The 26,867-nt window shown below is 44.8% G+C and overlaps 1 protein-coding gene across 2 annotated transcripts in view; it reads right to left on the bottom strand.

Moving 5' to 3' along the window:
* Positions 1–802: 802 nt before the first annotated feature.
* The window catches only part of LOC118473566 (mitochondrial inner membrane protease subunit 2), a 31,653-nt gene continuing 5,588 nt past the window's right edge, over positions 803–26,867 (bottom strand). The window contains exons 3-4 of one of the 2 annotated variants that reach the window (XM_035963413.1): positions 2,883–2,998; positions 803–1,363 (exon numbers count right to left, since the gene is read on the bottom strand). In XM_035963413.1, the coding sequence (XP_035819306.1) occupies positions 2,891–2,998 (108 nt within the window). In that variant the 3' untranslated portion in view covers positions 803–1,363; positions 2,883–2,890. Of the gene's footprint in view, positions 2,999–26,867 lie in introns of both variants that reach the window. The other variant, XM_035963412.1, reaches the window with a different exon arrangement.

Here is a 26,867-nt window from a genome sequence, read left to right as displayed (position 1 = left end):
CGCCCAGGTGCTGGTTAGCTGGTCAGGGTTCAACGACGCCTTGTCAACATGGGAGGACTACAACGCCATCCAACAGCAGTTTTTTTCGATCAGCTACTTGGCGGCAAGCAGCATCGCAAGCGGGAGGGGATGTTAGCAACACACCGTTGCTGGTCCACAACACTGCCGACAGCACGAACCTAGAACCTCTACGCTTGGTGGGTCGTAGTACCAAAAGGCTAAATACTCTATATTCGGGTCCGGAATGGACAGTGTAAAGGGTGGCGAGTATTAAACTTACCAAGGGATGTTGTAAGAGTTATGGAAAACGAATGCTAAATTCCAGTTAACTAAATTCTCCGTCCTTCTTCTTCTTCCCCAAGCTCTCTCTTCCTCCAGTCAGGGTGCTAACATGTTATTTCTCGGTTGCTCTATTTTGCCCAAACCCCGTCCCTAATTGAACAGGAAGTTGAATCTTCAAGATTATTTGAGCAAATATGTTGGAGATACAAGTTCGAGTTCCAAACGTTCGGGACTGAAGAATTGCTTCTTCAATTTTACAAAATTATCAAAAAAATGATAAGGTTCAACCTATTTTTCTTCGATTCATTCCAAATGTTTTACATGATGTAGTGATGTATAACTCTCCTTTAGAATGTAGGAATTAATTTCACAAGAATCGACATGATGTCGAGGAATACAACATCTTTTTTTTATTATAAGAAAATGGCACAATAACAATCTAAAAAGTCCACGTTAAGTAGAATTGTTACGCTATCTTCAGCAGTCTCTCTATCTCATCTCTTATCTATCTTACTCCATATTTGAAACTCCACACCATAAATAATGCACTCTACAATATAAAACAGTGTTTTACATGCACGCATAATGCACTTTATAATACAAAACAGTGTTTTACGCGCACGCTATGCAGGGCACGGCCTTACATGATCAATATGATATGGGCAAATAAAAAAACTAGTTACCAATAGTATTATTGAACTTGAACCAAAGATTTTCGGAGCAGCACTTGACACTACGGCTTGATAAAAGATAAAAGCAAACAGAGACAACTCTCAAGACTTAAATTGACTGTTATCTTAAATTTCCAAGGCAACGCTAGCAAAGACATGACAATTAACTACACCGATTCATTTTTCCCCCTTTGCGATCATGCCTTTGCCCCTCCAGTTTTGCGGATTAATTTGGAGGCACATCTTTACAAACAAGACAGTGACACCGGCCCGTGATCCCTCCTCCTTTCACACACCTGTATTGCCTGAGTGTGATGACTCCACGTAGCTTCTTCTGGAGCCAGCATTCGGACTTGCACATCTAGCTTTTGCAAAAAGGGATCTCCATGGTTATATAGTGGCACAGATCTCTGCAGATAAAAAAAAACATGTACATGTACACACGTTATTTGATATATACTGAACATGTGACATTATTTTTCAAGAAAATAAGAGAGAAAAGAGCCAGTACACATGCATATAAATATACAGCTTAGGCTGTAAGCTAATCTATCGGTAACGCATCCCTGATTTACCGAGCCATACATGCGGAGTAAAATGCATCTGGTATATTTCCTTTCTTATAATGCGCAGTCAAATTACGAAGATTCACGCTGGAGAATAGGTGAGCCCAGATCGAGCAGGGATTAGAGAACGGAATCAGGGTTATGTAATGTAAGTTCGATGTGCCTGGCCCAAGGCTTGTTTCTTCAAGTTTACAGAATCATAATTTGTGTTCAACAACAACATTTTCTTCGGTTCAGAAAGTTTTTGGGATTTGCCTGGTACAATGCCTTGACATCATGACAGGGGAAAAAATAATCAAGAGGAACCGACTTCTGAGAGTACTGTAGGGGATACAGAACATACGTTTTAATTAATCTAATAAATTAGCGGAACGACATTTACTTTTCGTGAGCAAGGATCGCCCGACGATGAGGCAGGTGGAGAAGCATATGTGCGGCGAAGGAATATGATATGACGGATGAATCGGAGGAGGGTTATTACTACACTGGACTGGAGCGAATGACTTTTTCTGTTGGGGAGGAAAACAGCGTGCATGCAACCACCACCTGCATCCGAACTTACTTCACAGACGATTTTGGAGGTCAAGGAAAAAAACTCAACAACCTTCTAGATACCCATTGAAAAAAAATTAGATCTATGGGCAGACAGGGAGGAAGAGAAGAGGGGGTGGACAGGGAAGTGAGGAAGCGGAGGGGGAGATGTGAGAGTTAACTTCAGGGCTAGTTTATTTAATAAAGAAGAGATTTTCATGGCCAATTCTGGAGGCTCCCAAACTAGCTCTCAGTGAATAAAAAATTATCGCTACCAACTTGTATTTGGAGCTAGCAACGAAGATTTTCATGGCCAGATCCTCTTGTTGGAAGCGGCATGATTTAGAACCGACGGTGCATCCAAAACAAAACGACGGTGCATCCAGAATAACGCCGCTACCACTGGCAGCAGTAAGAACATGGTCATTGACCCCGTGACAAAGCACAAGAAGCACAAGAAAATGTTCATGCCTACTTTTTTTTCCTGCACACAGGTGAGATCAGAAAACCACGGCATTTGCATAGGGGGCGAGGAATGCTTCTCTTGCTGGAATGGAAAATTCCAGTGCTGCATCATACATCTCGATAACATAAAGGATTCAAAAAACTGCAAGCAGCAAAGGTTCTCACCAGACATTCCCTATAATTGGTTCTTTTCTCAAACAATCCTACAATTGTTTCTGACAGGGAGAATGATTATCAGATATAAAATTATCATCAGTTTCACTGCCCTCCCACACGTAACAGTGGAGTCCATCTTGAGGCTTCAGCCAGTCCAGTTTCATATTGCTATCCTAACCCTACAATGGAAAAGGAATGCAGGATAACCAACCTATCAGGTCACAGTGGCACAATCCTTCCTTCGGGCATTTTCCTGTCAACTCGGCCAATTCTGTGGGGTGGCCAGATTATGTGTGTGACCCTGCCCCGTAACAGACCCATAGGAACCTGCAGGTATAAAGTGTTTCAGACGTTTAGTAACAAAAGCTCACAAATGCCTAGAAACTCAATCTGCTACACTGTGTAAACAAGTACTTCATAATGAGTGCTGCTGGAGCCTGGGAGCCATTTGTTTGTCTTTTAAAGGACAGAGAGATATGAACATAGTCAGAACAGAAAAAAAAGAAGCTCAACGAGGCACTGGCCTACTCTTTTATACTTGCCCTCCTATGCTATTAGAGCAACTCTGTCATGTGCGGGCGCACATATAGGCGCCGCCGTGACGCACGCCGCGCTGCAGAGCGCGCTGAACGCGCACAGGAGGAGGCCACAACCAGTGGATAGATTTAGAAATAAAGATAAGGCTAGAGAATAAGATTGAGATGAGAGAATTGTGGAGAGTTAGTTGGCAGCAGATAAGTCCAAGAAAATAGGAGTTAGTTGAGAGTCTATAGGAGAAGTTGGTTAGCCATAGGGCTATTTATAAGCCACATGGCAGCAGGGAATAAAGCAAGCAAGATTATTATTTCCTAATCTCTCTCTCTCTCTAAACAAGCCGACAGTTGAGGGAAAAAACCTCACCGGCGACGACGGACCGTGGCTACGAACTCCGTAGTCAGGGGCCAGCTACCCTAGGTCGGGAGGTCCTTGACAACCTGGTATCGCGATCCAGTCGTTCCTCGACTTCTTCTTCCACCCAGCCGCAATCCCAGCCAAGCCCACCAACCTCGCCGCCTTACGCCGACACCACCTCTACCATGGCCGAGCCAACCACCTCTGATTTGGCCAAGATAACCGAGACCCTGACATCAACGGTCGCCGCCCTCCAATCCTCTGTCGCCGAGCTCCAGAGGGGAAAGACCTCCTCGTCGGGCGGCCATGGGACCAATGATGGGCAGCACCACAATGATCGACCGCCTCGCTTTCAAAAGATGGATTTCCCCCGCTATGATGGGAAATCTGATCCACTGATTTTCACCAGCAGGTGCGAATCGTATTTCCATCAGCAGCGCATCGTGGAGGAGGAGAAGGTATGGATGGTCTCCTACAACCTTGAGGAGGGCGCACAGGTGTTGGTACCTTATGGTCCAGGAGGACGAGGGCACGCCATCCTGGCGCCGCTTCACGGAGCTGCTGCACCTTCGGTACGGGCCGCCCCTGCGTTCCGCACCGTTGGTCAAACTAGCGAAGTGTACCGGTACGGTTGCCGAGTACCAGGACCGGTTCCAGGCCCTGCTTCCTCGCGCGGGACCACTCCAGGAGGCACAGCGGGTACAGCTCTTCGTCGGCGGACTGCAGCCGCCACTCAGCATCGACGTCAGGATCCAGAATCCTCAGACGCTGGCCGCCGCCATGAGTCTGGCGCGCCAATTCGAGTTGCGCGAGCAATTCGTCGCCCCGGCCGCGCGCGCTCCTGGGCGTCCTCTACTGCCGGCCCCTGCCGCCCGGCTGGCCCTACCCGCGCCGCCAGGAGCCAAACCGGTCGCGCCGGGGACCATTACTGTCGAAGGCCGCACCATCAAGCGCCTCTCGCAGGCAGAACAAGAAGAGCGCCGCCGCCTTGGCCTCTGCTACAATTGTGACGACAAATTCACAAGGGGCCACAATCGCATCTGTAAGCGGTTGTTCTTACTGGAGGGCCTTGAGGAGGAAGATGAGGCTGTCGAGGATGCCGGGACTGAGGAGACCCCGGTATTCTCCCTCCAAGCTCTTGCGGGCGTGGCGCTCACCGACACGATGCAGCTGCAGGTCACGCTGGGGACCACCTCCCTCGTCGCCATGCTGGATTCGGGCAGCACCCACAACTTCATATCAGAAGTCGCGGCTGCACGCACGGGCCTGCCCCTCGAACACCGGCCACGCCTCACGGCCATGGTCGCGAATGGGGAGCGCGTCGCGTGTGTGGGCGTCATCCGCAACGCACCACTGGACATCGGCGGCCACTGCTTCCCTGCGGACCTATACGTCATGCCTTTGGCGGGCTACGACGTGGTCCTGGGCACCCGATGGCTGGCAGCGCTGGGACCGATCATGTGGGATTTCAGCAACCACGCGATCTCCTTCACCTTCCAGGGCAGGGCGTTCTGCTGGCAGGGGCTCGCGGCCTGCCGACCGGCTGCTGTCAGCACAACCACCGCCACCAGTACGCTCCTCGACGAGCTCTTGGCGGACTTCGACGACGTTTTCAGCGAGCCTCGCGGCCTACCTCCCCCACGCAGTCGGGACCACAGCATCACCCTGGTGCCGGGGGCGCCGCCAGTGGCAGTACGCCCGTATCGCTACCCTGCCCTGCACAAGGATGAACTGGAGCGTCAGTGCACAGCTATGCTGGACCAGGGGCTCATTCGGCGCAGCAGCTCCGCGTTTTCGTCCCCGGTGCTCTTGGTCAAGAAACCGGACGGCTCGTGGCGGTTCTGCGTCGACTACCGCGCGCTGAACGCCATAACCATCAAGGATGCGTTCCCCATCCCGGTCGTCGACGAGCTGCTGGACGAGCTCCATGGCGCCAGCTTCTTCACCAAGCTCGACCTCCGATCCGGATACCACCAAGTCCGCATGAGACCGACTGACATCGACAAGACAGCATTTCGGACGCATGACGCCTTCTTCGAATTTTTGGTCATGCCGTTCGGACTCTGCAACGCGCCAGCCACCTTCCAAGCTCTCATGAACGACGTGTTGCGCGCTTACCTCCGCCGGTTTGTGCTTGTCTTCTTTGACGACATTCTGATCTACAGCTCATCCTGGGCGGACCACCTGCGCCACCTCCGCGTCGTCCTCTCGGTGCTCCGACAGCACCGTCTCTTCGTTAAGCGTTCCAAGTGCGCTTTTGGCGTGGACACCGTCGCCTACCTCGGCCACACCATCTCGGCGTCGGGCGTGGCCATGGATCCGACCAAGGTGCAGGCCATCCGTGATTGGCCGCAACCGCGCTCGGCCAAGGCGGTGCGTGGATTCCTCGAGCTCGCAGGCTACTACAGGAAATTCGTCCACAACTACGGCATCATCGCAGCCCCCCTCACCGCTCTCCTTAAAAAGGAGGGGTTCCGATGGAACGACGACGCAGCGGGGGCCTTCAGTACTATCAAGGAGGCCGTGACATCCGCACCCGTACTGTCGCTCCCTGACTTCACCAAGCAGTTCGTCGTAGAGTGCGACGCTTCGACGTACGGCTTCGGCGCGGTGCTCGTCCAGGAGGGCCACCCCATTGCTTTCTTCAGTCAGCCAGTGGCTCCACGTCACCGCTCCCTCGCAGCTTATGAGCGGGAGCTCATCGGCCTGGTCCAGGCCGTTCGCCACTGGCGGCCATACCTTTGGGGGCGGCGTTTCACCATCAAGACGGACCACTATAGTCTCAAGTACTTGCTCGACCAGCGCCTCGCCACGATTCCGCAGCACCATTGGGTCGGCAAGTTGCTGGGGTTCGACTTCTCCGTCGAGTACCGGTCAGGCTCCACGAACACGGTGGCCGACGCCCTCTCCCGCCGCGACGCTGAGGAGGGCGCCGTGTTGGCCATTTCTGCGCCGCGCTTTGACTTCATCGGCCGCCTGCGTCACGCCCAGGCTATCGATCCGGCACTGGTGGCCATCCACGACGAGGTGCGCCGAGGCACCCGCACCGCGCCCTGGTCGGTCGTCGACGACATGGTCGCCTACGAGAGGCGCCTATACATTCCCCCCGCCTCTCCACTACTGCAAGAAATTTTGGAGTCCGTCCACGGCGACGGGCATGAGGGCGTCCACCGTACACTGCACCGGCTCCGCCGTGATTTCCATTTCCCCAACATGCGACGTTTGGTGCTGGAATTTGTGCGGGCGTGCTCCACTTGTCAGCGGTACAAGTCCGAGCATCTCCATCCAGCAGGGTTGCTCTTGCCTCTACCCGCGCCCTCGACGGTCTGGGCCGACATCGCGCTGGACTTTGTGGAGGCGCTACCCCGCGTGAATGGGAAGACGGTGATCCTGTCCGTGGTTGACCGCTTCAGCAAGTACTGCCACTTCATTCCACTCGTGCACCCGTACACGGCAGAGACGGTGGCACAGGCATTCTTCACCGACATTGTGCGCCTCCACGGTGTTCCGCAGTCCATCGTCTCCGACCGCGACCCCGTGTTCACCTCGACGTTCTGGCAGGAGCTCATGAGGCTTATGGGTACTAAGCTTCACATGACGTCCGCTTTTCATCCCCAGTCGGACGGCCAGACGGAAGCCGCCAACCGAGTCATAGTGATGTACCTGCGCTGCTTCACTGTAGATCGCCCCCGCCAATGGCTGCGCTGGTTGCCGTGGGCTCAGTACACCTACAACACCGCGTACCAGACTTCGCTTCGGGACACACCGTTTCGGGTGGTGTATGGCCGAGAGCCACCTTCCATCCGCTCTTATGAGCCGGGGGAGACGAGGGTGGCAGCCGTCGCCCGGGACATGGAGGCTCGGGAGGCCTTCCTGGAGGAGGTCCGGTACCGCCTAGAGCAGGCCCAGGCGACCCAGAAGCTTTACTACGATCGGCACCACCGTCAAGTCTCCTACCAGCCAGGGGATTGGGCCCTCCTTCGTCTTCGGCAGCGGGCAGCTTCTTCAATGCCCAGGACCACCACGGGCAAGCTCAAGCCTCGCTTTGTGGGGCCCTACCGCGTCGTCGAGCTCATCAACGACGTCGCCGTTCGCCTGGCCTTGCCGCCAGGGGCGCGCCTCCATGATGTGTTCCACGTGGGTGTCCTCAAGAAGTTTGTCGGCGTTCCACCAGCATCCCCGCCTGCCTTACCAATCATCCACAACGGCGTCGTGGTCCCTGAGCCGCTGCAGGTTACTCAGGCACGCTTGGCGCGAGGCGTGCGTCAAGTTCTCGTCCACTGGAGGGGCGAACCGGCCGAGTCTGCTTCCTGGGAAGACCTCGACGAATTCCGCAGCAAGTACCCAGACTTTCAGCTCGAGGACGAGCTGGGTCTCGAGGGGGGGAGAGATGTCATGTGCGGGCGCACATATAGGCGACGTCGTGACGCACGCCGCGCTGCAGAGCGCGCTGAACGCGCACAGGAGGAGGCCACAACCAGTGGATAGATTTAGAAATAAAGATAAGGTTAGAGAATAAGATTGAGATGAGAGAATTGTGGAGAGTTAGTTGGCAGCAGATAAGTCCAAGAAAATAGGAGTTAGTTGAGAGTCTATAGGAGAAGTTGGTTAGCCATAGGGCTATTTATAAGCCACATGGCAGCAGGGAATAAAGCAAGCAAGATTATTATTTCCTAATCTCTCTCTAAACAAGCCGACGGTTGAGGGGAAAAACCTCACCGGCGACGACGGACCGTGGCTACGAACTCCGTAGTCAGGGGCCAGCTACCCTAGGTGTGAATCATCTAGGCCCCTTTGGTAGTGTTTTGGTAATTAATGACAACTGTTTGTGGACTAACGATTCTTGAAGAAATAAGAATGCAGGGTTGGACCACATAGAACAGGAAATGTTGAAGAATCATCCGCATTAGTTGTGGATCAGATGAACGGAAAGGTATAATATAGGTTTTACTTTTGCCGGTCTTGAGGAGTTTAGAGAAGATACCTGACCGGATTAGTAGGCTAGATAGCCGTACTATTAAGAGGGGTCAATGACTTCGATCTGTGTAAAACTTAGTGCCTCATAGAGCATCAAGTAGTTGCATTTGCATGAGGACTAACAGCGCTTCATTTCGCGAGTCAAAAGTTCCTTCAAAAGCATGTTTGAAAAATTGCGAAGTCATGGACGCGCGGACTGTCCGGGCCTTAGGGGCGGACCGTCCGCGGTCCACCAGAGGGGTCCGAAGTCTGACCATTTGTATTGACATTGTGTTCTATGGCACTGTGGACCGTCCGCAGTCATGACCAGAGAAGGGTGGCTTCGGGCCAGTCCCTGAATTATAGGCGGACGGTCCGCCTGTGAGGGGCGGACGGTCCGCAAGTGTCAAAATCGTTTTTGGACAGGGACTGTGTGTTTTTATAGATTTGTACTACGGACTGTCCGGGGGACCAGTCCGGACATTACAGTCTCAGGTCACGGACCGTCCGGGATTTATAGCCGGACGGTCCGCGTGTGTTAACTCCGTTTGATCCGAGGCTCGGGTGTTTGAATTTGCCAGGTCGCGGACGGTCCGGCCTTGAAGGGCGGACTGTCCGGACCCACCTTTTGAGTCAGCTCTGACATGGTTCAACGGTCATTATAGCCGTTATGATGTACGGCGGACCGTCCGGCCCTAGGGCGCGGACGGTCCGCGTGTGCGCAGAATTGCCCCCTTTTGCACATAACGGTTGGTTTTAGATGGGGGGCTATAAATAGAAGGGTAGCTCGTGTGAGAGAGTGCTCTTGGCCATTCCTTGCACACATTGAGCTCATTTGTGATCCTCCAACTCACTCTCTCACACTCTTTGCTTGAGATTGCATTCTAGTGAGAGATTGAGGGTTCCTAGTGCATTTGCATCATTTGGTGATTCTTGAGGCACTAGGTGGTACACCGAGCAAGCGTCGTTGGCTTGTTACTCTTGGAGGTTGCCGCCTCCTAGACGGCTCGGGTGATTGTCTCCGTCGAGCTCTCCAAGAAGATTGTGGAGAAGCCGCGGTGTGGATTGTGAGGGGTTCGCGCCTACCTCGCCGGAGCGGCAAAGGTGACATTAGTGGAATCGAGGTATTGAGTGATTTCTTGTCCACTTGGCTCAAAGATCAAGTCGTGTCTTGATAGAGGAGCAAGTGAGAGCTTGAAGTCCACCTCAACGTGGATTAGGGGTGATCGGCAAATCACCGATACCACGGGATAAATTTCGGTGTCTATTCCTTTTAGCATTACTTATTGCTTTGCAATTGATTAGTGATTTGCTTATTGTTCTTCAAGTATTCAATCTCCGTAGTTGTTTTTCATACATTGTTTACTTATTGACACTAGATAATTTATTCCTCTTGTTGTATTGATTAAATTTATTTAGTATTGTTGATTTTAGTCAAAACCGTCTATTCACCCCCCCTCTAGCCAGTGTCCTAGATCCTTCAAGTGGTATCAGAGCCGAGGACTCCATTATTTGTGGATCTAATCATCCCGGAGTGGGACATAATGGCTAGTAACAACAATGTGCATATTGGGAAGCCACCGCACTTTGATGGAAACAATTATGATTATTGGAAAATAAGAATGTCAATGCATCTTAGAGAAATGGGTGGAAAAATTTGGCCAATTGTTAGGGATGGATTTGTTGTATTGAAGGAAGATGAACCATCCGTTAGTGATAATGAGAATATCCTCACAAATGATCAAGCCATGAATGTCTTTTATGATGCTCTTGATATAAATGAGTTCAATCGTATCAAAAATCTCACAACCGCTCATGAGATTTGGATAAAACTAATGGAAATTCATGAAGGAACTACAATTGTGAAGAGTGCCAAACTATATGTGTGAAAAGGGAAGTTTGAGCAATTTATTATGAAAGAAGATGAGAGTGTATCCGATATGTTCAATCGGTTGAATGAGATAGTAAATGAACTCAAAGGACTTGGTTTTAATGTACCGGATGTGGATTTCACACACAAGTTCCTTAGATCACTTCCGGAGAAATATGAGACTATTGTGACAATGCTAGTAAGGAGTGATCTATCTACAACTTCTCCAACCGAAGTATTGGGAGAAATTCTCACTCAAGATATATTTAAGAAGTCACAAGCCGATGCTTTAAGTTTGGCAAAGAAGGTGAAAAATGAATCTATTGCTCTCAAAGCCAAGGCCTCAAAGGCAATTGAAAAAGAAGATAGCAATGATGAAGAAAATGAAAGTGAGAGTGATGGTGACATGGCTTTATTTGTAAGGAAATTCAATAAATTCATGAAGATGAAAAGAGGTCAACCTAGAAGAGGTCAAACATCTAGAAGAAATGCTTTCAATGATAGAAAATGTTTTGAGTGTGGGGAACCCGGTCACATTGCCATGAATTGCCCAAGCAAGAAGAAGAAGGGCAAAGATGAAAGTGACAAGAAGAAAAAGAAATACTATAACAAGAAGAAAGATGGCAAAGCCTACTTAGTTGAATGGGACTCGGATGATAGCTCGGATGATGATGATGATGACACCTCATCCAAGCTTAATGCCGGAATTGCCATCAAGGAAGCTCCTTCACTCTTCTCATCCCCCCATTGTCTCATGGCAAAGGGAGATGCTAAGGTAAAAATCATCACCGATTTAAATGATATAAAAGATGATGATGATATTGATGATGTTGATGATGATGGCTATTCATATGATGATCTTGTTAGAATGTTAGGTGAGGCCGATGACTACATGCACAAAGAAAAAGAAAAATTTAAGACCTTGAAGGAATTGTATAAAAACCTCCAAGTGTCTTTTGAGGAGCTCAAGACCTCTCACAATGACCTCAAAGAAAATTGTGAGAAGCTTGCGGATGCTCAAAAATTATCTATTGTGCATGAAGTTGAGGTGGTCACTAAGGATGTTGGAGTCACTTGTGACTTACTTGATAGTCTTACAAGTGAACCACTACCTACTAACTCTATTTGTGATAAATGCAAAATTTCTCTCAATGATAACATTGCTCTTGATGAATCAAAAATTATTGTTGAGAATGAAGTGTTAGTAGATAGAATAAATACTCTAACTCATGACTTAGAAAAGGCATATGGTGGTAAGACTAAATTGGATTTCATATTGGGAAGTCAACGATGCTCTCTTAACAGTGAAGGTCTTGAATATGTTCCCAAGAAAGGAAAGAATGCTTTTGTAAAGCAAAAGACATTGTTTGTGAAAGAATGTGACAAAGTGTGTCACAAGTGTCACAAAAAGGGACATATTAAGAAAAATTGTCCCAAGTTCAAAAATGTATCCTCCACTTGTTTTGAGCATTGTTATGTTCTTTCTCATAATGCAAAAGGTGTTCATGCTAAATTTGTTGGTACTTCAATTGTTGGAAACAAAAAGAAAGCTATTTGGGTACCGAAGACCTTGGTCACTAACATCCAAGGACCCAAGCAAGTTTGGGTACCTAAAAGAGATTGATTTCCTTTTGTAGGTAAACTACAAGGCGGGAGGGAATCATTGGGTGTTGGATAGTGGATGTACTCAACACATGACCGGGGATATGAAAATGTTTACCCAAATGAGTGAGGAAGATTGCTCAAATTATGATAGTATCACATTTGGAGATAATCGTAAAGGAAAGGTTAAAGGTTTGGGTAAAATTGCTATCTCAAATGATCATTCTATATCAAATGTGCTATTGGTTGAGTCTTTGAATTTTAATTTACTTTCCGTAGCTCAATTATGTGATTTAGGATTTTGTTGCAATTTCACGGTTGAAGATGTTATTATCTCTAGTGTTGATGGTAGCAATCTTAAGTTTAAAGGTTTTAGACATGAAAATCTTTATCTTGTTGATTTCTCATCTAATGAGGCAAAGCTCACAACTTGCTTATTTTCAAAAGCTTCACTAGGTTGGTTATGGCATAGAAGACTTGGTCATGTTGGGATGAAGCAACTCAATCGGCTAATCAAGCATGACTTAGTTCGATGCTTAAAAGATGTGAAGTTTGAAAAGAACAAATTGTGTAGCTCTTGTCAAGCCGGTAAGCAAGTGGCAAACACTCATCCAAATAAAAGTCAAATGTCCACTCATCGACCTTTGGAATTACTTCACATGGATTTATTTGGGCCCACATCTTTTGTAAGTATTGGTGGTAATTCTTATTGTCTTGTGATTGTGGATGACTATTCAAGATTTACTTGGGTTTATTTTCTACGAGACAAATCCAATGTGTTTGAAACATTCAAGTCATTTGCTATATTGGCTCAAAATCAATTTGATTTTGACATCAAAAAGGTTAGAAGTGATAATGGGTCGGAATTCAAAAATGCAAGAATTGATCAATATTGTGATGACAAGGGTATCAAACATGAATTCTCTTCCAAATATAACCCGGAACAAAACGGTATTGTTGAAAGAAAGAATAGAACTCTTATTGATATGGCAAGGTCTATGTTAGCGGAATATAATATATCGGATTCTTATTGGGCCGAGGCAATAAATACCGCTTGTCATTCATCAAATAGACTATATTGTCACAAGCTCTTGAAGAAAACTTCATATGAATTGCTCATTGGTAGAAAGCCAAATATCTCATATTTTAGGGTATTCGGTTGCAAATGTTATATTTTGAGAAAGGGAAGCCGGCTTTCTAAATTTGAGAAGAAATGTGATGAGGGTTTTCTTCTTGGATATTCATCAAATAGTAAGGCTTATAGAGTCTTCAACAAAACTCATGGTATTATTGAGAAAGCATATGATGTTGAATTCGATGAAACAAATGGGTCTCAAGATGAGAGTGATAATCTCGATGATGTTGGGGGAACTCAATTGATAAATGCAATGAAAACAATGGTCATTGGTGAAATAAAACCAAAGGAAGATGATGATGAAAATAGTGTGGTTGTCATTCCCTCATCCTCAACTATAAATGAGGAAGATCACCAAAGCCAACAACTCAATGAAACCATGGATACTCATGATCAAGGTACTTCAAGACCTTCAATTCCTCCTAATGCTTCAACAAGCAATTATCAAACGGTATCAAGAATTCATCATTCCATTGTGAAGGATCACCCGGTTGATCAAATTGTGGGTGATATTAGTAAGGGTGTTCAAACTCGCTCTCGCATAGCTTCGTTTTGTGAACATTTCTCTTTTGTATCTTGTATGGAACCTAACCGTGTAGATGAAGCTCTACTTGATGTTGATTGGGTGAATGCAATGCATGAAGAATTAAATAACTTCGCTCGAAATGAAGTTTGGGAGCTTGTTGAGAGACCAAAGAACCACAATGTTATTGGTACAAAATGGGTGTTTCGCAACAAGCACAATGAAGATGGTGTGGTAGTAAGAAACAAGGCAAGATTAGTTGCACAAGGATATACTCAAATTGAAGGTTTGGATTTTGGGGAGACATTCGCTCCCGTAGCAAGATTAGAAGCAATCCGGATTCTACTTGCTTATGCTTGTGCACATAATATCAAGCTCTACCAAATGGATGTAAAGAGTGCCTTCCTAAATGGTAAGATTAGTGAACTAGTGTATGTTGAACAACCTCCCGGTTTTGAGGACCCCAAAAGACCTAACCATGTGTTCAAGCTTTCTAAAGCTCTCTATGGGCTTAAGCAAGCTCCACGCGCTTGGTATGAAAGGCTTAGGGATTTCTTGCTTTCCAAAGACTTCAAAATTGGGAAGGTTGACACTACTCTATTCACTAAAAGAATTGGCAAAGATTTATTTGTTTGTCAAATCTACGTTGATGATATTATTTTTGGATCTACTAATGAATTATTTTGTGAGGAGTTCGGAAAAATGATGTCAAAAGAGTTTGAAATGTCTATGATAGGAGAATTGAGCTTCTTTCTTGGCCTTCAAATCAAACAATTGAAAGATGGAATTTTTATAAGTCAATCAAAATATTTGAAGGACATGCTCAAGAAGTTTGGTTTAGAAAATGCTAAGCCTATCAAGACTCCAATGGCAACAAATGGTCATCTAGACTTAGATGAAGGAGGTACTATGGTTGATCAAAAACTTTATCGTTCAATAATTGGTATTTTGCTTTATATTACCGCATCTAGGCCCGATGTTATGTTTAGTGTATGCATGTGTGCTCGATTTCAAGCTTCTCCTAGAGAGATTCACTTGAAGGCCGCTAAAAGAATTCTAAGATATTTGAAGTATACTCCCAATATTGGTCTATGGTATCCTAAAGGTGCTCAATTTGAATTAATTGGATATTCGGATTCGGACTATGCGGGGTGCAAAGTTGATAGAAAAAGCACCTCCGGTTGTTGTCAATTTATTGGTAGATCTCTTGTTTCATGGTCTTCTAAGAAACAAAATTCGGTTGCTCTATCTACCGCCGAGGCGGAATATATATCGGCCGGAAATTGTTGTGCTCAACTATTATGGATGAAACAAACCTTATTGGACTATGGAATTATTTTCAAGAATGTGCCTCTCATGTGTGATAATGAGAGTGCGGTAAAATTGGCTACCAATCCGGTCCAACACTCAAGAACCAAGCATATTGATATACGGCATCACTTCTTAAGGGATCATGTTGGCAAGGGAGATATCTCTATTTATTCCATTGGCACCGATGATCAATTAGCAGATATTTTTACAAAACCTTTGGATGAAACAAGATTTTGTTCTCTAAGAAGTGAAATGAATGTGATCGATATCTCAAATGTGGCTTGAAGTTGATCACACATGTGTCGTCTTGCATCTCGGGTCTAAGTATGCTCTTTATGCTATTTATTTGGTATTATTTGTGGATTTTTCATTTCTAATTGCTCTAGATAGTTTAATTCAAAAATTTTGCATTACTCAATTACATCATATGTATATGCATGCATACCAACTCTTGGATTGGTCAAAATGTCCATATATGAGCACCAATTCGGATTCGAAATTCAAAATCAGAAAGTGGACAGCAATTGGAAAAATGAGTATCAGGCCGCGGACCGTCCGCCCATGGACCGCGGACCGTCCGCAGCATCAGGAAATGGACAGTCCGTTCAGCCTCGCAGACCGTCTGCACACATCAGGGCGCGGACCGTCCGCCGCCCCAGCGCGGACCGTCCGCGACAGGGCAGTAAAGTCGACCAGTGGCCGCAGACTTGTCATTTGTGCTCACTCGCTCTTCCTCTCTTGCTCTCCACTCGCCAAATACTCTCTTGTGTTGAGTGTGCGCGGACGGTGAAGTGAAGTTGCGTGCGGACAGTCCGACAGCTTGTGGCAACATTTCATCAACATGTCTTCATCACGGTATCTTCAATCTTGTGAATTTCATCAAATTTCTTCCATTTTGAGATTATTTGGGTTTCCTCTCTGATCTGAAATTGAGCAGTGGGTTTCAAAATCTGATTGGTGGGATTGATAGTTCTCCTCAATGTCAATGCTATGCAAAATTTTGAACTTGTTTGGATGGGTATTCTCTGCAAAATCATCAAATTAAACTTTTGTGGCGGCTAGGGTTCTTTGGAGTCGCCCCTGGTCGGTCGCGGACCGTCCGCCTGGTGGACGCGGACTGTCCGGGCCTCTGGCGCGGACAGTCCGGCCCCCCTAGAGCGGACCGTCCGGACCCTGGCAGAGCATTACAGTTCCATTCCTCTTTATAGTGGTGATTGGTATCAATTATTTATCCATGGATGTCTGTCACATTGTTGCAGTGGTTTTGGTGGTCTCCGTAAGAAACTTGCAGGTCGCTTTAAATCCAAGCGCCCTCGTGGAAATGATAATGACTATACACCAACCACTGATTCAGAGGCCCAATCCTCAGCTGGGGGCACTGAATCCATGGATGCTGAAGATTTTCCTCATGTTCATCCTGATTATCCCATTGATACCCAATGATGGACTTATCCAAAGCGGAGATTTTCCATGGCTGAGTACTGCTCTAAACGGACTGTGAACCAGTATACTCTGCCATCTGATACAAATATCCAGTTTTTTCACACTCAGCTGCAGTTTGATGTCTTTTGGGGCACCCTGGTGGATACTAATTTTCATAAGCATCAGGTGATTGATTGGTCCTTCTTGCTCAGTCAATCAGTCATGGAGGGTCTCATCCCTAAGTTTGAAACATGTGGATTATATCAGTTTATGGGACAACGCACAGATTTCAATGAAATGGCTGTTAAGCAATTCCTGGCTACCTCAGAGATAGATATTGAAGAAGAATCTATCACCTGGATGACTGGCTTCAAGCGCTACTCTGCTTCTTTTGCTGACTTTGCCGCTGCCAACAGTCTGGACTATGGTACCATTTCTGCTGGGCTGGATCTTTATACTGAAGATAATTTTGAGGATTTTGTGCAGTTTTATGAGCCAGACAGGCTTGGTATACCCAGGAGGTTTGGAGAGACAGTAGGACTCAGACATCATCCTGCTGTCATCAACAAGATTGCCAGAGTCACCATTCTTCCCAAGAGTGGTGATAAGAGTAAAATACGGGATAAGTTCTGGAATATCATCCAGCACATCATGAATGGTGAAGTCATGAATATTGTTCTTTTCATGATGAGGCGGCTTAATGATTTGAAAATGGACAAGAATCAAAATCTGGCATATGCTCCTTACATTATGGCACTCATCAAATCCAAGACAAGATTTGAGGGCCCTTGCGAGATTGTTCACACCCCATTCAGGCCTTTTAAGAATGAGATAGGGTTTCTCACCAGGCCACTCACTCCCTTCCCAGATGATGAGGAAGACCCTGGCTATGAGGGTGGAGCAGCTCCTAATGTTGAGGGACAGCAGATGCCTCCTCCTCCACCTCCTCCTCAGCCTCAGCACTATTGGGAGCCTGCTCCAGGATATTTTGATCCTTATTTTCACAATATGCAGCAAGGGCTGGAGACTCATATTGATACTCGCTTTGAGGGGTTGATGTCACATGTGGATCACCGCCTCGATGACATGCAGTCTCGCTTTGACAGTAACTGGGATGCACTCAACTCTGAATTTTCTGAGTTTCGTGATCAAATTCACACTAATGTCACTGATCCCATCATGTCAAGGCTGAATAATATGCAACAAAGTTTTCAAGATAACATGGGTGCTCTCTCCAGTCAATTTGACAATCTTTCTACAAATGACAACATGCATGATATAAGTCAGAGGCAGCAGCAGCTCCAGCAGGACTTTGGCCAGTTCTCCTCCCTGTTTGACACCTTCAGCACTCATTACTACAACATGCATCCTCCGCCGAGTGATCAGTGAGGCCTCTCCTTTCTGGCAATTGATGCCAAAGGGGGAGAGAAGTGGAAGAGAAGTTGTCTGGCGTCTCCTTCAGGGGGAGTTGGTGGTTCTATGTGGACATTAAGACCATGCATATGCATTTTACCTTTTTTCATGCCGCTTGCATTAGTTTATGTCTTACGCACTTGGAACTGGTTTGATCTATTAACTCTATGTCGTATGTCTGTGGACTATTATCTGTAATATTCTGTGGGATGAACTATGTTTTAGTTCAAATTACTCTGTGTGTGGTTAATCGAGGTGTGATTATAATTGCTGCGCTCACTCTACGGATCATATCTTGTATGCCTCGATAACCATGATTGTAGGAAAGTCTCCATCAAGCTCCAATATATTATGTGTGTTATATCTTCAACTTCAAACAATCCTGCACACACTTAGGGGGAGCCTTTCTTACATACTGAGTTTCTTATTGGGATTTATCTATCTCTCGGACAGAATTTCAAATCAAGATAAGTCCTATGAAACTTATCTCCAAGATCTATCTTATCCTTAGGTATGAGAGAGATTTGGAGAAACTAAACTTCTCTTTAATATACTATGTGTTGTTGTCATCAATTACCAAAAAGGGGGAGATTGTGAATCATCTAGGCCCCTTTGGTAATGTTTTGGTAATTAATGACAACTGTTTGTGGACTAACGATTCTTGAAGAAATAAGAATGCAGGGTTGGACCACATAGAACAGGAAATGTTGAAGAATCATCCGCATTAGTTGTGGATCAGATGAACGGAAAGGTATAATATATGTTTTACTTTTGCCGGTCTTGAGGAGTTTAGAGAAGATACCTGACCGGATTAGTAGGCTAGATAGCCGTACTATTAAGAGGGGTCAATGACTTCGATCTGTGTAAAACTTAGTGCCTCATAGAGCATCAAGTAGTTGCATTTGCATGAGGACTAACAGCGCTTCATTTCGCGAGTCAAAAGTTCCTTCAAAAGCATGTTTGAAAAATTGCGAAGTCATGGACGCGCGGACTGTCCGGGCCTTAGGGGCGGACCGTCCGCGGTCCACCAGAGGGGTCCGAAGTCTGACCATTTATATTGACATTGTGTTCTATGGCACTGCGGACCGTCCGGGCCTTAGGGCCGGACCGTCCGCAGTCATGACCAGAGAAGGGTGGCTTCGGGCCAGTCCCTGAATTATAGGCGGACGGTCCGCCTGTGAGGGGCGGACGGTCCGCAAGTGTCAAAATCGTTTTTGGACAGGGACTGTGTGTTTTTATAGATTTGTACTACGGACTGTCCGGGGGACCAGTCCGGACAGTACAGTCTCAGGTCACGGACCGTCCGGGATTTATAGCCGGACGGTCCGCGTGTGTTAACTCTGTTTGATCCGAGGCTCGGGTGTTTGAATTTGCCAGGTCGCGGACGGTCCGGCCTTGAAGGGCGGACTGTCCGGACCCACCTTTTGAGTCAGCTCTGACATGGTTCAACGGTCATTATAGCCGTTATGATGTACGGCGGACCGTCCGGCCCTAGGGCGCGGACGGTCCGCGTGTGCGCAGAATTGCCCCCTTTTGCACATAACGGTTGGTTTTAGATGGGGGGCTATAAATAGAAGGGTAGCTCGTGTGAGAGAGTGCTCTTGGCCATTCCTTGCACACATTGAGCTCATTTGTGATCCTCCAACTCACTCTCTCACACTCTTTGCTTGAGATTGCATTCTAGTGAGAGATTGAGGGTTCCTAGTGCATTTGCATCATTTGGTGATTCTTGAGGCACTAGGTGGTACACCGAGCAAGCGTCGTTGGCTTGTTACTCTTGGAGGTTGCCGCCTCCTAGACGGCTCGGGTGATTGTCTCCGTCGAGCTCTCCAAGAAGATTGTGGAGAAGCCGCGGTGTGGATTGTGAGGGGTTCGCGCCTACCTCGCCGGAGCGGCAAAGGTGACATTAGTGGAATCGAGGTATTGAGTGATTTCTTGTCCACTTGGCTCAAAGATCAAGTCGTGTCTTGATAGAGGAGCAAGTGAGAGCTTGAAGTCCACCTCAACGTGGATTAGGGGTGATCGGCAAATCACCGATACCACGGGATAAATTTCGGTGTCTATTCCTTTTAGCATTACTTATTGCTTTGCAATTGATTAGTGATTTGCTTATTGTTCTTCAAGTATTCAATCTCCGTAGTTGTTTTTCATACATTGTTTACTTATTGACACTAGATAATTTATTCCTCTTGTTGTATTGATTAAATTTATTTAGTATTGTTGATTTTAGTCAAAACCGTCTATTCACCCCCCCTCTAGCCAGTGTCCTAGATCCTTCAAGTGGTATCAGAGCCGAGGACTCCATTATTTGTGGATCTAATCATCCCGGAGTGGGACATAATGGCTAGTAACAACAATGTGCATATTGGGAAGCCACCGCACTTTGATGGAAACAATTATGATTATTGGAAAATAAGAATGTCAATGCATCTTAGAGAAATGGGTGGAAAAATTTGGCCAATTGTTAGGGATGGATTTGTTGTATTGAAGGAAGATGAACCATCCGTTAGTGATAATGAGAATATCCTCACAAATGATCAAGCCATGAATGTCTTTTATGATGCTCTTGATATAAATGAGTTCAATCGTATCAAAAATCTCACAACCGCTCATGAGATTTGGATAAAACTAATGGAAATTCATGAAGGAACTACAATTGTGAAGAGTGCCAAACTATATGTGTGAAAAGGGAAGTTTGAGCAATTTATTATGAAAGAAGATGAGAGTGTATCCGATATGTTCAATCGGTTGAATGAGATAGTAAATGAACTCAAAGGACTTGGTTTTAATGTACCGGATGTGGATTTCACACACAAGTTCCTTAGATCACTTCCGGAGAAATATGAGACTATTGTGACAATGCTAGTAAGGAGTGATCTATCTACAACTTCTCCAACCGAAGTATTGGGAGAAATTCTCACTCAAGATATATTTAAGAAGTCACAAGCCGATGCTTTAAGTTTGGCAAAGAAGGTGAAAAATGAATCTATTGCTCTCAAAGCCAAGGCCTCAAAGGCAATTGAAAAAGAAGATAGCAATGATGAAGAAAATGAAAGTGAGAGTGATGGTGACATGGCTTTATTTGTAAGGAAATTCAATAAATTCATGAAGATGAAAAGAGGTCAACCTAGAAGAGGTCAAACATCTAGAAGAAATGCTTTCAATGATAGAAAATGTTTTGAGTGTGGGGAACCCGGTCACATTGCCATGAATTGCCCAAGCAAGAAGAAGAAGGGCAAAGATGAAAGTGACAAGAAGAAAAAGAAATACTATAACAAGAAGAAAGATGGCAAAGCCTACTTAGTTGAATGGGACTCGGATGATAGCTCGGATGATGATGATGATGACACCTCATCCAAGCTTAATGCCGGAATTGCCATCAAGGAAGCTCCTTCACTCTTCTCATCCCCCCATTGTCTCATGGCAAAGGGAGATGCTAAGGTAAAAATCATCACCGATTTAAATGATATAAAAGATGATGATGATATTGATGATGTTGATGATGATGGCTATTCATATGATGATCTTGTTAGAATGTTAGGTGAGGCCGATGACTACATGCACAAAGAAAAAGAAAAATTTAAGACCTTGAAGGAATTGTATAAAAACCTCCAAGTGTCTTTTGAGGAGCTCAAGACCTCTCACAATGACCTCAAAGAAAATTGTGAGAAGCTTGCGGATGCTCAAAAATTATCTATTGTGCATGAAGTTGAGGTGGTCACTAAGGATGTTGGAGTCACTTGTGACTTACTTGATAGTCTTACAAGTGAACCACTACCTACTAACTCTATTTGTGATAAATGCAAAATTTCTCTCAATGATAACATTGCTCTTGATGAATCAAAAATTATTGTTGAGAATGAAGTGTTAGTAGATAGAATAAATACTCTAACTCATGACTTAGAAAAGGCATATGGTGGTAAGACTAAATTGGATTTCATATTGGGAAGTCAACGATGCTCTCTTAACAGTGAAGGTCTTGAATATGTTCCCAAGAAAGGAAAGAATGCTTTTGTAAAGCAAAAGACATTGTTTGTGAAAGAATGTGACAAAGTGTGTCACAAGTGTCACAAAAAGGGACATATTAAGAAAAATTGTCCCAAGTTCAAAAATGTATCCTCCACTTGTTTTGAGCATTGTTATGTTCTTTCTCATAATGCAAAAGGTGTTCATGCTAAATTTGTTGGTACTTCAATTGTTGGAAACAAAAAGAAAGCTATTTGGGTACCGAAGACCTTGGTCACTAACATCCAAGGACCCAAGCAAGTTTGGGTACCTAAAAGAGATTGATTTCCTTTTGTAGGTAAACTACAAGGCGGGAGGGAATCATTGGGTGTTGGATAGTGGATGTACTCAACACATGACCGGGGATATGAAAATGTTTACCCAAATGAGTGAGGAAGATTGCTCAAATTATGATAGTATCACATTTGGAGATAATCGTAAAGGAAAGGTTAAAGGTTTGGGTAAAATTGCTATCTCAAATGATCATTCTATATCAAATGTGCTATTGGTTGAGTCTTTGAATTTTAATTTACTTTCCGTAGCTCAATTATGTGATTTAGGATTTTGTTGCAATTTCACGGTTGAAGATGTTATTATCTCTAGTGTTGATGGTAGCAATCTTAAGTTTAAAGGTTTTAGACATGAAAATCTTTATCTTGTTGATTTCTCATCTAATGAGGCAAAGCTCACAACTTGCTTATTTTCAAAAGCTTCACTAGGTTGGTTATGGCATAGAAGACTTGGTCATGTTGGGATGAAGCAACTCAATCGGCTAATCAAGCATGACTTAGTTCGATGCTTAAAAGATGTGAAGTTTGAAAAGAACAAATTGTGTAGCTCTTGTCAAGCCGGTAAGCAAGTGGCAAACACTCATCCAAATAAAAGTCAAATGTCCACTCATCGACCTTTGGAATTACTTCACATGGATTTATTTGGGCCCACATCTTTTGTAAGTATTGGTGGTAATTCTTATTGTCTTGTGATTGTGGATGACTATTCAAGATTTACTTGGGTTTATTTTCTACGAGACAAATCCAATGTGTTTGAAACATTCAAGTCATTTGCTATATTGGCTCAAAATCAATTTGATTTTGACATCAAAAAGGTTAGAAGTGATAATGGGTCGGAATTCAAAAATGCAAGAATTGATCAATATTGTGATGACAAGGGTATCAAACATGAATTCTCTTCCAAATATAACCCGGAACAAAACGGTATTGTTGAAAGAAAGAATAGAACTCTTATTGATATGGCAAGGTCTATGTTAGCGGAATATAATATATCGGATTCTTATTGGGCCGAGGCAATAAATACCGCTTGTCATTCATCAAATAGACTATATTGTCACAAGCTCTTGAAGAAAACTTCATATGAATTGCTCATTGGTAGAAAGCCAAATATCTCATATTTTAGGGTATTCGGTTGCAAATGTTATATTTTGAGAAAGGGAAGCCGGCTTTCTAAATTTGAGAAGAAATGTGATGAGGGTTTTCTTCTTGGATATTCATCAAATAGTAAGGCTTATAGAGTCTTCAACAAAACTCATGGTATTATTGAGGAAGCATATGATGTTGAATTCGATGAAACAAATGGGTCTCAAGATGAGAGTGATAATCTCGATGATGTTGGGGGAACTCAATTGATAAATGCAATGAAAACAATGGTCATTGGTGAAATAAAACCAAAGGAAGATGATGATGAAAATAGTGTGGTTGTCATTCCCTCATCCTCAACTATAAATGAGGAAGATCACCAAAGCCAACAACTCAATGAAACCATGGATACTCATGATCAAGGTACTTCAAGACCTTCAATTCCTCCTAATGCTTCAACAAGCAATTATCAAACGGTATCAAGAATTCATCATTCCATTGTGAAGGATCACCCGGTTGATCAAATTGTGGGTGATATTAGTAAGGGTGTTCAAACTCGCTCTCGCATAGCTTCGTTTTGTGAACATTTCTCTTTTGTATCTTGTATGGAACCTAACCGTGTAGATGAAGCTCTACTTGATGTTGATTGGGTGAATGCAATGCATGAAGAATTAAATAACTTCGCTCGAAATGAAGTTTGGGAGCTTGTTGAGAGACCAAAGAACCACAATGTTATTGGTACAAAATGGGTGTTTCGCAACAAGCACAATGAAGATGGTGTGGTAGTAAGAAACAAGGCAAGATTAGTTGCACAAGGATATACTCAAATTGAAGGTTTGGATTTTGGGGAGACATTCGCTCCCGTAGCAAGATTAGAAGCAATCCGGATTCTACTTGCTTATGCTTGTGCAAATAATATCAAGCTCTACCAAATGGATGTAAAGAGTGCCTTCCTAAATGGTAAGATTAGTGAACTAGTGTATGTTGAACAACCTCCCGGTTTTGAGGACCCCAAAAGACCTAACCATGTGTTCAAGCTTTCTAAAGCTCTCTATGGGCTTAAGCAAGCTCCACGCGCTTGGTATGAAAGGCTTAGGGATTTCTTGCTTTCCAAAGACTTCAAAATTGGGAAGGTTGACACTACTCTATTCACTAAAAGAATTGGCAAAGATTTATTTGTTTGTCAAATCTACGTTGATGATATTATTTTTGGATCTACTAATGAATTATTTTGTGAGGAGTTCGGAAAAATGATGTCAAAAGAGTTTGAAATGTCTATGATAGGAGAATTGAGCTTCTTTCTTGGCCTTCAAATCAAACAATTGAAAGATGGAATTTTTATAAGTCAATCAAAATATTTGAAGGACATGCTCAAGAAGTTTGGTTTAGAAAATGCTAAGCCTATCAAGACTCCAATGGCAACAAATGGTCATCTAGACTTAGATGAAGGAGGTACTATGGTTGATCAAAAACTTTATCGTTCAATAATTGGTATTTTGCTTTATATTACCGCATCTAGGCCCGATGTTATGTTTAGTGTATGCATGTGTGCTCGATTTCAAGCTTCTCCTAGAGAGATTCACTTGAAGGCCGCTAAAAGAATTCTAAGATATTTGAAGTATACTCCCAATATTGGTCTATGGTATCCTAAAGGTGCTCAATTTGAATTAATTGGATATTCGGATTCGGACTATGCGGGGTGCAAAGTTGATAGAAAAAGCACCTCCGGTTGTTGTCAATTTATTGGTAGATCTCTTGTTTCATGGTCTTCTAAGAAACAAAATTCGGTTGCTCTATCTACCGCCGAGGCGGAATATATATCGGCCGGAAATTGTTGTGCTCAACTATTATGGATGAAACAAACCTTATTGGACTATGGAATTATTTTCAAGAATGTGCCTCTCATGTGTGATAATGAGAGTGCGGTAAAATTGGCTACCAATCCGGTCCAACACTCAAGAACCAAGCATATTGATATACGGCATCACTTCTTAAGGGATCATGTTGGCAAGGGAGATATCTCTATTTATTCCATTGGCACCGATGATCAATTAGCAGATATTTTTACAAAACCTTTGGATGAAACAAGATTTTGTTCTCTAAGAAGTGAAATGAATGTGATCGATATCTCAAATGTGGCTTGAAGTTGATCACACATGTGTCGTCTTGCATCTCGGGTCTAAGTATGCTCTTTATGCTATTTATTTGGTATTATTTGTGGATTTTTCATTTCTAATTGCTCTAGATAGTTTAATTCAAAAATTTTGCATTACTCAATTACATCATATGTATATGCATGCATACCAACTCTTGGATTGGTCAAAATGTCCATATATGAGCACCAATTCGGATTCGAAATTCAAAATCAGAAAGTGGACAGCAATTGGAAAAATGAGTATCAGGCCGCGGACCGTCCGCCCATGGACCGCGGACCGTCCGCAGCATCAGGAAATGGACAGTCCGTTCAGCCTCGCAGACCGTTTGCACACATCAGGGCGCGGACCGTCCGCCGCCCCAGCGCGGACCGTCCGCGACAGGGCAGTAAAGTCGACCAGTGGCCGCAGACTTGTCATTTGTGCTCACTCGCTCTTCCTCTCTTGCTCTCCACTCGCCAAATACTCTCTTGTGTTGAGTGTGCGCGGACGGTGAAGTGAAGTTGCGTGCGGACAGTCCGACAGCTTGTGGCAACATTTCATCAACATGTCTTCATCACGGTATCTTCAATCTTGTGAATTTCATCAAATTTCTTCCATTTTGAGATTATTTGGGTTTCCTCTCTGATCTGAAATTGAGCAGTGGGTTTCAAAATCTGATTGGTGGGATTGATAGTTCTCCTCAATGTCAATGCTATGCAAAATTTTGAACTTGTTTGGATGGGTATTCTCTGCAAAATCATCAAATTAAACTTTTGTGGCGGCTAGGGTTCTTTGGAGTCGCCCCTGGTCGGTCGCGGACCGTCCGCCTGGTGGACGCGGACTGTCCGGGCCTCTGGCGCGGACAGTCCGGCCCCCCTAGAGCGGACCGTCCGGACCCTGGCAGAGCATTACAGTTCCATTCCTCTTTATAGTGGTGATTGGTATCAATTATTTATCCATGGATGTCTGTCACATTGTTGCAGTGGTTTTGGTGGTCTCCGTAAGAAACTTGCAGGTCGCTTTAAATCCAAGCGCCCTCGTGGAAATGATAATGACTATACACCAACCACTGATTCAGAGGCCCAATCCTCAGCTGGGGGCACTGAATCCATGGATGCTGAAGATTTTCCTCATGTTCATCCTGATTATCCCATTGATACCCAATGATGGACTTATCCAAAGCGGAGATTTTCCATGGCTGAGTACTGCTCTAAACGGACTGTGAACCAGTATACTCTGCCATCTGATACAAATATCCAGTTTTTTCACACTCAGCTGCAGTTTGATGTCTTTTGGGGCACCCTGGTGGATACTAATTTTCATAAGCATCAGGTGATTGATTGGTCCTTCTTGCTCAGTCAATCAGTCATGGAGGGTCTCATCCCTAAGTTTGAAACATGTGGATTATATCAGTTTATGGGACAACGCACAGATTTCAATGAAATGGCTGTTAAGCAATTCCTGGCTACCTCAGAGATAGATATTGAAGAAGAATCTATCACCTGGATGACTGGCTTCAAGCGCTACTCTGCTTCTTTTGCTGACTTTGCCGCTGCCAAC

This window comes from Zea mays, chromosome 10 (genome assembly GCF_902167145.1).
Source record: "Zea mays cultivar B73 chromosome 10, Zm-B73-REFERENCE-NAM-5.0, whole genome shotgun sequence".
In the NCBI taxonomy this organism is placed as follows: Eukaryota; Viridiplantae; Streptophyta; class Magnoliopsida; order Poales; family Poaceae; genus Zea; species Zea mays.
Note: the sequence above shows the minus strand (reverse complement) of the source record. Positions and strands in the feature narration are given on the sequence as shown.